At 38.4% G+C, this 14,103-nt stretch overlaps 1 protein-coding gene across 4 annotated transcripts in view; it reads right to left on the reverse strand.

The window, feature by feature from the left end:
- Positions 1 to 14,103, reverse strand: part of KIFAP3 (kinesin associated protein 3) — a 72,369-nt gene that overhangs the window by 36,602 nt on the left and 21,664 nt on the right. For all 4 annotated transcript variants that reach the window (XM_009672787.2, XM_068951884.1, XM_068951883.1 and 1 more), the window contains exons 11-13: positions 6,746 to 6,846; positions 2,067 to 2,175; positions 574 to 686 (exon numbers count right to left, since the gene is read on the reverse strand). In XM_009672787.2, the coding sequence (XP_009671082.1) occupies positions 574 to 686; positions 2,067 to 2,175; positions 6,746 to 6,846 (323 nt within the window). The remainder of the gene's footprint in view (positions 1 to 573; positions 687 to 2,066; positions 2,176 to 6,745; positions 6,847 to 14,103) is intronic.

A 14,103-nucleotide genomic window follows, 5' to 3' on the forward strand; every position in this document is an offset into this window, starting at 1 on the left:
TTCATTTTAATCATACACTTAAGTTCACAATTAGGATTTTTTTTTTTTCTTAAAGAAGGGTCTACATAGCTAACTGAATATTATGAATTCAGTATTTTCAGTAATTCTACTTAAGAATTTAGTTTTAATGACAGTGTTGGACAATGAGCCCTTGACAATGAAGTCCCTTCACAAGAAGGGAACTTCAAGTGTAAACAGGTATTATGAGACGCTTCTTAAAACAGATCCAAATATCTGCTTACACAAACCACTTGGTACAGTTAAGAACCCTTTATTTTGCTCTGTCCCTAAGAGCAGAGTTCCCCCCCCCCCCACCTTTCTCGGAATAGAGACTTATTGGACACAGCCGAAGACCTGTTTCCCTTTAGTGAGGTATCCAAAGCTTGATCTAGCAACTGAAATAGCCTTATAGAACAAAAACATTCGTACTATCGATCCACGTAAGCCAAAGGGAGGAGGTGGGGGGAACCACCAAACAGGATACCTGTAACAGCAAAACACAGCAGATGTCTATAGCCAGAGTCTTTTCTAATAGGAAAAAACAGATTACATTGGAGAACAGCTAGTACTTACAATAAACAAGTTTTTAGTTGGCCCATCATGTTGTGAAATATTCCTAATCATCTTCATTAACAAGGGGTCCTTAAATTTCAGAGCCCGCTTCATTAACATTTTCAAACCATTTCCTGAAAAGAGAGAGCCGCTTAGTAATTCCTCCAAATAAAAATGAGGCAAGTACTGGCCTACCAAAAAGAAATAACAACAACAGCTTTATTTTTTAAAGTTTAAAAGGAAAAGGTAAAGAACCAAGATAGAAACTATTTTTGCTTCCAAGGTTTACTTAAAAAGAAACAAACCTGTTCTATTCTATAGTTTCTATAAAACAGCTACTATGCCTATACGTACTGGTGGGACGTTATGTTGGAAAGTCAGACAAAAACCTAAATGCTCCAGGTGCGGATTACACCTCCAAAGGAAGCCTGGCACACTGTTCATTTCCATCATTAGGACAATTCTGCATATGCTCCCAGCATAAACTCTAAACCTTTTGTAAGCTCACAAATTGTCCCTACCCACTCTCACTTCATGAAAGAGTGGGTCAAGAATTACCAGCACGCTACAGTGAGTGGAGATGCACAACAGCTGTTGATACTAGCTCAGAGACCTCTGCACTTCACTCCATGGAAAAAATACATCACTATGCTTTTATAAGATTACCAGTCATGTAGAATGCAATGGAACGCATTGTGGGAATATACGCATACAAACACATACACAGATTCAAAGATCTGACAGCGCAGGAGAAGTCCCACTTTTATGTTTCTGAATGATCATTGCCTTTTTAATAAGTGCTATTAGCTTGAATTTTATTTTTTATTTTTTTTAACCCTTAATGCAAAATTAGATCTCCTTGCTCCAGGGCTTCTACAGCACTATAGACAGAACTGATAAGTGGAATTGCTGGCCATAGAATTCACTGATTGCAATTGTCCCTTTTAGATTTTAGTTTTAGTAATTTATTATAGAGGTTAATAATGAAAATTCTGAGCACATAGGAAAAATAAGAGCTACTGAATACATGCTGTTTCAAATTGTAACTATGAAAGTAATGAAATCTGAAGAACCATGTAGGGAGCTAAGGAGAGAGCAACTTTGGGCTACCGAATAAAAAGCAGAGCCCATCTATACCACATAACAAATTACTAGAACCCAACAGATGCTCTTTTAATTAAAATGGAAAGATGTAATTAGAAGTCATCATTATGCTATTAATGTGGTTTTGGTAGGTGAAACAGATTAGCTGAAGAATGACTTCAGGCATCATGTAGAACAAAATCTTGATCTCTGCATATAACCTAGTTTTCATGTCACCAGTGTGTTTTACAGAACTGCTTGCATGTATGAGAGATGTGGGCAAGTGTGGCTACTCAGTATCACTTCTACCGCTAAGACCAATTTGGGAGGGATATGGTCACTTGTTTGCAATCATTATTCAAACTAGTGCATTTATATCTTAACAGAACATTGCCATCCGCAAGGAAACAGTGAAGTCTCAGGACACTTACCTTCACAGATAAGTTGCACATTTCTTTTGTTAGCAGCAAGGTTAATACAGAAGGAAATAAGCTCCAAGTCAACCCGCTCATCAGGACACTCAAAGAGCATCTTCATTAACTGCCAAGAAACACAAGCACCCAAGTCAGTCATCGATCTTCCCAAAGCCTAAGAGGGGCAACACTGTTATGTCAACTACGTAATTTAAAAAAAATTTTTTTTTTTTTTTAAAGCATTCAGCATTTCTACAGACACAGGAAAACAATACAGGTCAAGGTCACAAGATGTATGGTTTCATTATTTGGGGAAAAAATGTTCATAAAGTGCCAAAAAGGGCAGTCACTCATCAACTTAAAATAACTCGGATTAGTTACTTTTTATTGCTGCCACTGAGATAGATGGTGCATGTGTGTGTATATGTATGTAGGAAAGATTTTTTTTATAGATATATATATATATATGTATGTATATATATATACACATTAACAAACTTCTAAGTGGCTAAGTTCGTTTTGAAATTTTAGGTAGGTTTAATATAGAAGAACCATTAGTTCATGGAAAGCCAGGGTAATACCTGGTTGTTTAATAAGATAATGACACTGTAAACAGATATTTAACTGAGGAATAACTGTACTTCTACTATGCTTTAAGATTGCTCTGCTGATGGGTAAGTCAGCTGTGGTGTTTCTGCAGCAACACGTTTTATTTTTGCAGCTCTCATCGCTAGAGCTGAACACAGCTGCATACCAGCCAAAGACTTCCCAGTGGTACTCCTGTTCTTTTGGTAACAAAAGGGAACAACCTAGGTCAACATAAATAAATAGGCTGTTGCCTATAATCCTGTTCCACAGTTTAGTAAAGTGTCAGTGAATTCCTGGAAGATTCTGTAGGCTGCAGATTGCCATCCTTTTATACAGCTGGCTCCCCTACTATTCATTGCAACATAGGCCATCTACCTACTCTAATTTTTTCCACTGCAAACTTGACACTTTTTAAAGATAGCATATTGAATACGTGAACATGGCTCAAATACATCCACTTCATTGTTTCCAGCACCATAGTAGACAAGCAGCGCTACTTCCCCACTGGGGGCTGAAGGACATCACCCATTTTGCTCCTAAAACCTGCTCAGTTCATAAGACATGTCAAAATTATAATGCACAGCAGTGTGATGACAAGACTGAGATTACTGGAAGTAGAAACAACTGAACTGAAAGATAAGCCAGAACATAAAATACAATACACTTAGCGCAGCTGTGTCAGAAACAGGGGCGGGGGGGGGGGGGGGGGAGGAAAGCAACAACTTCTCTAATCATTAAATATTTGTGTGCTTGCCCCCTGGTGGCAAGACAGTTTGTAATGCCTTAAACATGAGAGAAATCGGGTAAGCAATCCATTTGCAGGAAGAAGAAAAAAAAAACAAAAACAAACCCCAAGAACAATAGGATTGTAGGAACGTCACTCCAAAACAGGTTACCGCAGCAGTTCAGCATGTTTATCTATTACCAGATAGGAGGCTGTCATTCCAAAGGGCCTCCCAGATAAATAAAACATATTTAGGTTGCAACACAGTGATTAATGTCTTTTTCCTGGGGCTTTCATGTACTGATTTAAAAGCTATCACTGATTTCTTCCTCCCCTTCTTGGAAGGTTAGAATCAGATTTCCCTATGTGGGTTTAAAACCTCATAAAGCCTTTAGTTTATGAAAGCCGTAAGCCTGACGGTCACATAAGCAGAAATTAACCAGAGGAGAAAGGAGCTACTTAGCACACAGAACGGGACCGCTCAGAAATCGCCCCCTACAACTCCTCTGTTGCAAAAACCTTTAAAAAGAGAATTTTAAAACCCTTCAAATAATTTGAAGGGAAACATTCTTATTACTCACATAATACAAACTCTGGGGAAAAGGGATGTTAACCGGACGGGATTACACTGTTAATTACTGAACTACTTCTCTATAAAAAGAAAAAATATACCCAGTTTCAATTAAACCTTGTTCAAATTTTCAAATAATAGTTTCGTACGAGTTCCATGTTTCCCATTATGTCTTCATTTAATTTGATTGCTTCTTGTGCCACTTCAAAAGGAAGAGTAATTGCTGCCAAATAGGAAATATTAAAATTAAATTTGTTCTGCTTTTACTATGTCCATTGTCATCTTTTACTGATTTAACAGGAAGGCAGTAAAAAGACTGCAGCATGTGCAATGAAGAGGCAGTAGTGTTCAATCAGACAAGTCCCATATTGAGTATCAGATACCACAGACCAGGACTGAAATCACTGTGTCTAGACTCTCTGGCACCTGCCTTCACTTATTTACCAGTGACCAGAGGCCAACCCCCACAGCTCTCTGCTCACATACACCTCTGTCCGCCCCCCTCCCCAGCCCCAGCTCAAACATCTTTGAATGATTATGCCAGAACTGCATGCCTCAGGAATCTCTTCTGACCGGCTACTCCCTAGCTCTGCTGTTTGAAGTGATGCTCTGGTTTCTGAACTTCAGCAGATAATGGCGGACAGGAGCAAAGGGTGCTGTCAAGAGAGGACGTTTACCAGCATTAAGCTGAAAAGAAGCTTACAGATCAAAGAGGGGCCAAACAGGACAACCGTGGTGGAAAACATGTGGGTAGCTGTGGAGAACCGTGCACACTGCTCTGTGGTAAAATATTAAATATCACCATGACATCACTGCCTAACCATGCCCTTTGATTGGCCAGGTTATTACCAATAAATGCTTTTATAAGCATCTGGATGGCATTTGCACCTATTTAAACAAAACACGCATTGCTGAGGTCTAAACAAGAATGAACTGTTAATACTCACTTTTAACTGTTACTAGAATAGCACCCACTAACTCCTCGAATCCGCAAGGATGTTTACCTGCGACAGCACGCGCAACCCCCTTGTCAAACACTTCACACGTTGAAAATGACAACAGGGGACAGACTTTCACATCACTTTCAACAACTGCTTGACGTTCATTACTCGATATTTGCCAGTTTAGATATACACCTTTCCTCAAAATAAACCCACAGGAAGGGCACATTCTGTTACTGAACAGACAATCTGGTATTCTGAGGCAGAATCAAGTGGCAGTAAGTCCTTTTCAAGAGATAGTTTTCTTCTCTTGATGTCATACCCAATTCCCCATACTTTTTGCTACCTCTGTCTTCCTTAACGATTGTCCTAATTTTACACGTTCATCAATAAAAGTTATGTTCTGATTGTCCAGCTTGTCCTCTTTGAACAGCGTTGGACGTGATCTGTGAATAATTACGCTGATCACTGAAACATCAGCCGCCACAGGCATCCTTAGAATTTTTCAGTTTTCTCCGAAGCCCAATTAAGGCAGCAGGATTGTTTCCTATTCCACTGGGCTTTGGATAATGCCCTGTAAGCATTACTTTGAGCAGCCGCTGCCTATCAGAGCAACAATGTTCACTAAAGCTCAGAGTATGATATCACTGAAGTTTCCATAGCTCTTTACATCTGGCACTGGGGATCTAAGAACCATGCCAAGATTCCCTGAAAGCACGTCATAAGTGAGCCCTGAAACACAAAGCATGAGTTCTAGTTTGGCAGGTGACTGCTGAGAACAAAGCAGGTCCCTTATATCATGCAAATGCCTTAACATAAAATTACTTCTTGTAGCAGAAAATGCAATCAGCAGGACGTTTACAAGAGCATTTTGAAACATACACTAGGTATCCCCATCAGCTTTCCTCCCTTCCTCTCCAAACTCCCTCCTGTATTTGGAAAGACATGACAATTTTGTCATGAAATAGCGACCGGAAATATTCTGAAAACTCTCCATGTCAACTTCCCATTCTGAATGTATTTGATGTTAAAAATATGTTTGGCAAGAGAAAAGAAATCATGGTGAAATTCTGAAAAAAGCTACTGGAGAGCTTTCTACACTTATGCAACACAGACTTTCTCAACTCCAGCCTAATCAGGGCTGAGAAAAAGCATGATAAGAGCGGATTTGATGTTTGTGTAAAAACAAACAAACAAAACCACCCTCAAACAATAAAAAAAAATTCATGAAGTTGTTTCTGTGCTTGGGTCAAAGTCTATAACTAGGGACAAAGAGTTATGAGACAAATTGTAGTCTGAAAGATCAGCGAAGAGTATTTCATTGCCTTCTGTACAGTCTTCACGTCTGCCCTATTGTGCGTGCCTCCTGCTAGAAAAGGAGTTGTCATGCAGCAATGTAACTGGGCTTGGCTGGTTTCCAACTCATATCCTGTAATACTGGAAACGTTGAAATTTTGATACCCAATGGGATTGGAAAAGAATGCCTCCTAAAACGGTAAAGGAAATGCTTTCCACAAAATTCCCTAAGGACTTAGTGCACACAAATTTTAATCTCTTTTTAGCATTCCCAGTCTTCTGTAGGGATTCATCAGGTCACCTGTATTTTTTAACCAACTCACTGATGCAGCTCACTGGTTAGGAGTACTGACAAAGACCATCTGTCACCTATCCTTTTTCTGTAGGACTGTCAAAAGACAGCAAGAGTAGTCAAACTGCCCTATTAATAGCTGGCTCACTACTGACTCAGCAGCATCACGGCTGTTCACACTTTCACCTGTGGGTGTCAGTGTGAGCTATGCTATGAAGAAGGAAAAGCCATGCACGTTTGTGGGAGAACGCATCTTACCTCTTCGTCATATAGAGAAGTACATACCTGTGGGATACAGTCTGTGTATGCAAACATCGATTTAAAGCGATCATCCATGCTTATGTGATACAGAATACACATTGCTACTTGTTTGTAGTTCTCATTTGCTAGAAGGAAAACAAAAATCCATATTAACATAAGCCTGATATTTTAGGCATTAAGCAGCTAGGGGGAACGAAAAGCACAAAGTTGCTAGTTAAGGAATGGAAAATACAGAACAAGAACGCAACATTAATGAAAGGGTCTTGCCTGGCACAGCCAAAGGAACAATGTATTTGTGCAAAGAGGAAACAAAGGCAATTCCGACTACTACCCTCTTCCCGGCACCTGAAAGTATTTCCTTATCTCCACTTTGCTAGGAATATATTTCCTGAAAGGAACACTTAATACTGGCAGCCCATCCAAAGAAAATCTCTGCTGATTTCCAGCTAGGAAATTAAATACCAAATGCTATGTTGATTTAGATGTAGAGATTCCTGTTGAAACAACAGGCTTGTCTCAAAAGTTAAAGTGAAATGCTAAACAATCCACCAGTGCCAGAGAGAAAAAAAACATAAAAACTACTGCTGTAAAAAGCATTGTACAAGAAATTCAATGCCATTCATATACAAAAAAAGCACCAAGAGTTTAGGAAAATAAGAACGTTTCACACATTTCAAAGACAATAATAGTATGCTTTCATATTAATGAATACTTATCAAGTAGAAAAATATTCAGGAAAACTTGGCACAGCAAATGCAAGTAGGCTGTGAAGTATTTAACTGAAAGGTTCTATAAAAACAGCTTAGACAAACGTTTCTTAGCAACAACCGAGATACGTTTGATCGTGGCTCACTGCTGAAACACGGACTGAGCATTCTCTTGAGCTGTCCATCTTCTAGCCCTACGTTACTAAGATACTGGCTAAACATGGGACAGCATGCTCATCTGAACATTTATATTAGTTAGACCAGGATGTAATAAGGTCACCATTCAATTTATTCATAGTTCTCATACAACTGATCAGAAAAATCCTACTTCCCACTTTTATTTAAGCCAAGTTGAACATTAGCTGTTTAACACCTTAGCAAAACATCAAGATTTCAAGCAGCAACCACCCCAGGTAAATACATCATCGGGAACTAGACTTTCCTTTAAGCAGCAAGGATATGGTGCCTTTATCTTGAAAAAAGGCATTTGCATCTTCTTTCAAAATTCAATAACCAAAAAAACCCGTGAAACTTTTGACAGTTGCCATTTCAAGACAGCATTTGCCAAAACAACAGTGAAGCATTCCTTCTCATGCCAAACCAAAAAAAGTAGCTGACCTTTCAGATCCTAGTAAGAGTATTACCTGTACAAAAAACCTGATCAAATCACAACCTTCCACACACCTAACAGCTGGGGAAAGGCTAATGCTCAACTTTGAAAGCTACTGTGGCTATAATTAAAAGCACAGACTGTACCATGTTCGCCAAAATGATACTAATTGTTTCAAGCAACTAGAATGAAAGTCTGTCTTTTGCGCTTCTCTTGTGAGTAGTCACATGACTGACACATTCATTTGTAGTGACATTGTTAATCCAACTATTACACAAAAAAGAATTGCTACACGTATAGCTAAAGGCTTCTCCTAAGTAAATATAAGAAATTTAAAGACTAAATTATGCCCTCAGATTTCATTAGGCTAGGATAAAAAGCTGTTCACACTGCTCTTCACACTTCTTTCCATGACTCAATTTGAGACACAAGCATTAAGACTCAAATTTAAGACTGTTCCAGTGCTTAACACACCCAGTATTATCCTTACACACTGCAGAGACCCTGTATATGAGGATAAGAAGTGAGAGACTTTGAAAAATCCATGGACAAGCCAAGGGCCATCTTTTTACATAGGGACTTCACTCCCAAAAATATAAACTGGCAGCTGTTGACTATTACTTGAACGTGCCAGCACCCAGTTGACCTTTTTTGTATCTTTTACTCATCTGAACGATGATGAATAAAGTCAGTCACTGAATAAAGTCAATCACTGTTTGGAGACTTTTCTCTAAAAACTTCAAACCCTGCCCAGTACCTGGCCAAAGAATCGCTTTTCGAAACATGGGAGTGATGCCTTTTCTGCAAGTTTTGACCACTACTGAAGGATGCTCATGAAAAAAAGCAGGCACCGCAAGAAAGACTGCCTTATGACTTGGCACAGAAGGCATCAATTATTCCCCCAAATGGAAAAGCAAGAGGAGGAAGAAAAAAGAAAAAAAAAAAAGGAAAAGAAAAAGAAAAAGGAAAGAAAAGAAAAAATTTCTGCCAAAAGCGTTCATAAAATCACCAAAGTTTCAGTGGGGTGCCAGAAAGTTGTGGCCTACAAATGCTGGTAGTTTTGAGCACCAAGCGTTTTATGACTCAAGGTGGAATAGCCAAATCGCCTAAAGTGGCAAGGGCAGCCCTGGAAAATAATGGCCTAGTCATTATGGATTCTTCTGGTATTTATGGCAATAAAACATGTATCATAATGAACTCATTGGATATTAAATGTGGGGGTCACAAGTACTTTGATAGGATTTCCACAAGAATTTACCATTAATTAACCAAATAATTATTTGAAAGTGTTACTGAATTATCCTTAGTACTTATACAGCCATTCCAGAGAAATTGGTCATTCCCAGCTGAGTGCAGTTAATGCCTTAACAAACCAGTCATTAACTGCAGTTACTGATTTTGTGGGAGTTATTGTGTTATAAAATACACTCAACAGTTTATAGAAACAATACTTAGGGCTTTTTTTTTTTTGCAGCTGTAGTTCAGCTGGAACAGCTGGGATGGAAAAATATCAGGTCCCTCGGGCTGTTTTCACAACTAGTTTTCTGCAAATTAGAGAGGGAAATAAATACATGATGGGTTCCGAGTTCAAAATGGCTTCAGATTTTTAGCCTTTGAACATTAATAAGAAGCCATGTGCCAGTTCTGTGGACCAAAGCCTTAATTCCTTGCCTTGTTCTTACTAAGGTTAAGGATTGAATGATCCCAGTAGCAGAAGCTAAGGAAAAAAATTTCTTGATCACAAGATCTGGTCCTAGTTGAGACTGAGAGCTTAAAATGAAAGAGCCTCTGTTAGCTCCACGATGGCAAGAGAGAAACCCTAAAGGTGCAGAACTCAAATGCCAGTTTGAGTTTCAGCAGCAGCATTCAGCTTTCAAATGCTGAAACAATGAGAATATAAATTATGGACTACATTATCCAAACGGAACAGTATCAGCAATTCACGTAGCCATCATTTCTAATGGAATCACCAGTGTCTCCACATTAGATATGAAATATACCCTTTCCAACACATGTGCAAACCATTAACTGCCCTACATCAAACGCAGAACTCGAAGGTAAATAGCTGTTATGGCAGAGCAAATCTGTATCAAAGTTTAAGTTAAATCTGGTGCAAAATTAGGCAAATTGTAAGAAACCTAAAAGGATAAGAATGTCACAAACTCAGAATCACGTCTATACACTGTCTCATACACTGCGGTTGGGAAACCTTATTTACCAAGAGCTTATTAATGCATATATTGCAATTAGCAATGTTCTTGTGAAAAAAGTGATAGAAAGTTATCTCAGCTTTACTTGGTCCCATATTATTTCTTGTAACCTACTCTGGAACAGTTGGACTAAGTTACTCCACATGTGGTTTAGACACACATTGATTTGATTTACATATGTAAATATCAATCATATTGGATATATCAGCTTATTTTATCAAGAAAACCTGAAAGAATTTGCAAATCTGCACATACCCAGAGACTAGACTATGTAAATAATAACACATTATTAATTACAGATTACAGATTAATAAACATTATTGTACCGCCTTTACTACGTTTGAAACTGGCTGCCTACTATAAGCATGACTTTGAAGAAGAAAAAAATTGAGAAATCTGAATTTAAAGAACTAAGTACATGTAACATCTTAAACATGGATATGTATTTTTTCCAAGGAAACAAAGAAGGAACTATAATGATATTTTCTAAGTCAAAGAACTAATAAATGACTAATTTAGGCTGTTATTTAATGTTGAAGTTACAGATATAGACAAAAAGTTGCACATCTGGAGCCCCAGAATGAATTTGTCTTGAACTCCATACAAGACACAAACAGACAGGAAAACACACAGTAAACACCTTACTGCATCATTACTACTTATAAGGGAGACTAGGAGGAACCAGCGGGAAGACCATATACTGGCTAAATTTAGATACTATGTCCTTTCGTGAGGATTGCTCTTTCTACAGAAGAACCAGATTTCTTGTTATTCAGAATGTCCTACAGTTCATCATGCTTAAACGGATTTGAATTCGGACAAATTGGAAAATTATAGGATTTTAGTACCCATACTAAGCAAACCAGGAGAGAAAATGATAGTAAGTCCAGAGTAGAGACAAAGCAGGGGGTAATAGGATTATTCCCAAAGACGCTAAAGCTACTTCTCTTCCGCTTTCTCCACAAAAGAAAGTTTTGGCTTTAGGCTGCGATCAAGAAGCAAAGCAAGAGATAAATAAATAAATAAAACAAAAAAAACCATACCATTATTACAAGGAACTGAAAATTAGAAGAGATTCTTCTTCATTCGGATTAAACCAAATAAAAATCCCACTTCTCAAGTGGGTGGGAAAAACTTCATGCAAAGCTTCCACCAAGCTATGTAGATTAAATGCTATACAATTAAATGTAAATTTATGGAAGCACACACTATATTTCATTATAAGCTACATCAATTACTCCAACTACAATTACTAGAAAATACTCAGACTTGAAGGGTATTTTTAGTCCAGACAAGTCTATCTGTTTGGAACTCAATGAGAATGGAAGTGGCTGGAGGTTTTCTGTGCTCCTGGCTCTTGGTGCACAGGCAGAGCTCCTCAACAGAAGAGCCTCAGTTCCAAATGGATGGTGCAGCTACGATATTTCAAGATACTCTTGCTCAAAGGAAAGAGAAAAAGCAAAAAACACACCACAATGAAGGATGCTACCTTCCACTTTGAGAGAGGGATGACTCACCACGCTGCAAAAGAAACTGTGTTTAGCGTTATAGTTTAGTGTTTATTCTGTTTTCAGTGGACGTCTCTGAAACAGAGCTAATGTTCAAATCTGTTAAGCTCAAAAAGTGGAGTTACATATTGGTAGAGCTTTTGAGCCTCCCAGATAATGAGAACTTATAATTCTGTACTATTCAAAAGATACCGTCCCCTATGCGAATATCAGCATGCTCTCTTATGGACAAAGTCCTGGCAGAAAGGTAAACAATTCAATTGTATTCTTCTTACCTTGGAAACATTACTTTTTTATTATCTAAAAAAATCATTCACTGATAATCTATAAGGGTTTCTCACACATCTGTAGCTTTTCCAAAAAGGAGGAGGGTTAAAAAAAGGACGTCTGAGGCCCCTGCTGCACAGTTTTGCTTTACTTAGATATGTAAATTTATGCTCCCATCCTGCAAAGCATCTGTATGCCAGAGACCAAAGAAAACAAATTGTTTGTATAAGTAGATTTAATGGTGGTATATCGCTTTTCCCCTAAGCTCAAATGGTCTTAAGATAATACTATCAACCTACAAAGGACTTCTCACCTTACCAGCTGCAGACAGGGGGAACCTGCGGACGGTCTCCTGCACTGGAGAAGACAACCTGAGAACTCTAAGAAAAGGAGCAGAAACACTTCTCTTCTGAGTTAAGATGTTTCCCTGTTTTCAAAAGGGCAAGTAAATTGGAACCCTACTTCTTATATCTGAACTTGCAAAAATTCAGGGATCTATGTGACTGCTACATCTGCAAAATTCTTCCAGATGATCCTTTGAGACTACCCCTTTATCCACAGGCTTCACAAAGGGTCTGGAAAAGGTGCTTCTCTCTCCCTCCTACCTTGGCCCTCATGCAGGCTTTACAAGATTTTGCCACAGATGAGGAAGAAAAACCAAAGTGCCTCAACCCTTTCTTATGGAGGTTTTCCAAGAAACTAGTTGGTTGTTTCTGTCCTGTCATGCTTTACGCATCCAAGTTATGCCCTGTAAAGCTTTAAGATATCAACACTTGACGTAGCTGACCAGGCTTACATTCTACTGGTAAGTATTAATTTGCTCCTGTAACATGCAAAGAAACAACTAAAAGATTTCATTTCATTATGCAGTAACCTACTGTAGGGCCACACTGGAAAGAATGGCTCAGGTGATCCTTTCTGCTCATTAGATCAGTGAGCTCACCTCCCTCAACTCTAAATTGCTGCCATCTCTACCACTCCTGTCCTTGCTACTACCTTAAACATTTCTGTTTTCAGTCAACACACATGACATTTACTGCTTCTTTTGTCTTATGCCAACGTTATCCTCTTCAGTTAAGAAAGCTAATAATATAGCTAAACACACACATGCACTTGTGAGCACCACACTGCAGCAATGAGCTTCCACTCATCCGAACAATCACATAGTTCAAGTACTCAGATTAGCAAGGATCCATTTGCAACATCTACACAACTGAAAAGACACTTGTTTCTTACTTTTGGTAGCGAGAAACTAAAGAAATCAGAAAAGTATCAGATAACAAACTTCAAAAACTTTCAAGTAAATACAAAGATTATGCTGTTACAAATTTTAGTTATTCTTTCCTGACAATCCATCACTAGCATGCAGCAGGTGAAGGCTTATGCCCGAAAAAACAAGTCTGTGGGGATTCTATTTCTGCTTCAAACACAGTATTAATGATACTGAAGTCTCTCTACTTTGGATTTTACATCCCTCAACATCAGAAGCTAAATTTTCTTTAACAATACTAAAGTCTGCTGACTAAACCCATAGTTGAAGCATGTAAACAACTGCTGGATTCTAATACACGCTGCATACCCAACATTCTGCTAATGCTAGGTTCTCAGCACTGCTGAAAGCAAAACGGTTTATTTAGACATCTAAGAGAGATTTAGAGGTTGAAGGGGTTTGTTTGTTTGTTTTCGTGGGTTTTTTTTTTTTTTTTTTAAAAAACTTAGCCATGCTCACCACAAATGATAAAACACCTACCATTAAAATAAATCCCTTAGTAATTACTACTTTCCAACAGACTGGTCCCTGCAGTTGAACTGTTAGTTAATGTGCTTCAGCCAGCTTCTACTATAAAGGAATGGAGACACCCCAGGCAATATTCACACAACAAGTATTAAAACCAGCTGCCGCAGAGCCACCTCAGGAAGAAAAAAAAAAAAAAGAAAAAAAAAAAAAGAGTTTCTCAATTTAATTGGGAGAACAGGAGGAAGCATAAATTTTACTGCCATTAATAACTTCAAGCAATCCTGATATGACTCTACCTCACCCTGATGGCTGGACATGTGCTTTTTGTTAGGGTCTTTGCCA

Source organism: Struthio camelus, chromosome 8 (genome assembly GCF_040807025.1).
Source record: "Struthio camelus isolate bStrCam1 chromosome 8, bStrCam1.hap1, whole genome shotgun sequence".
Lineage (NCBI taxonomy): Eukaryota > Metazoa > Chordata > Aves > Struthioniformes > Struthionidae > Struthio > Struthio camelus.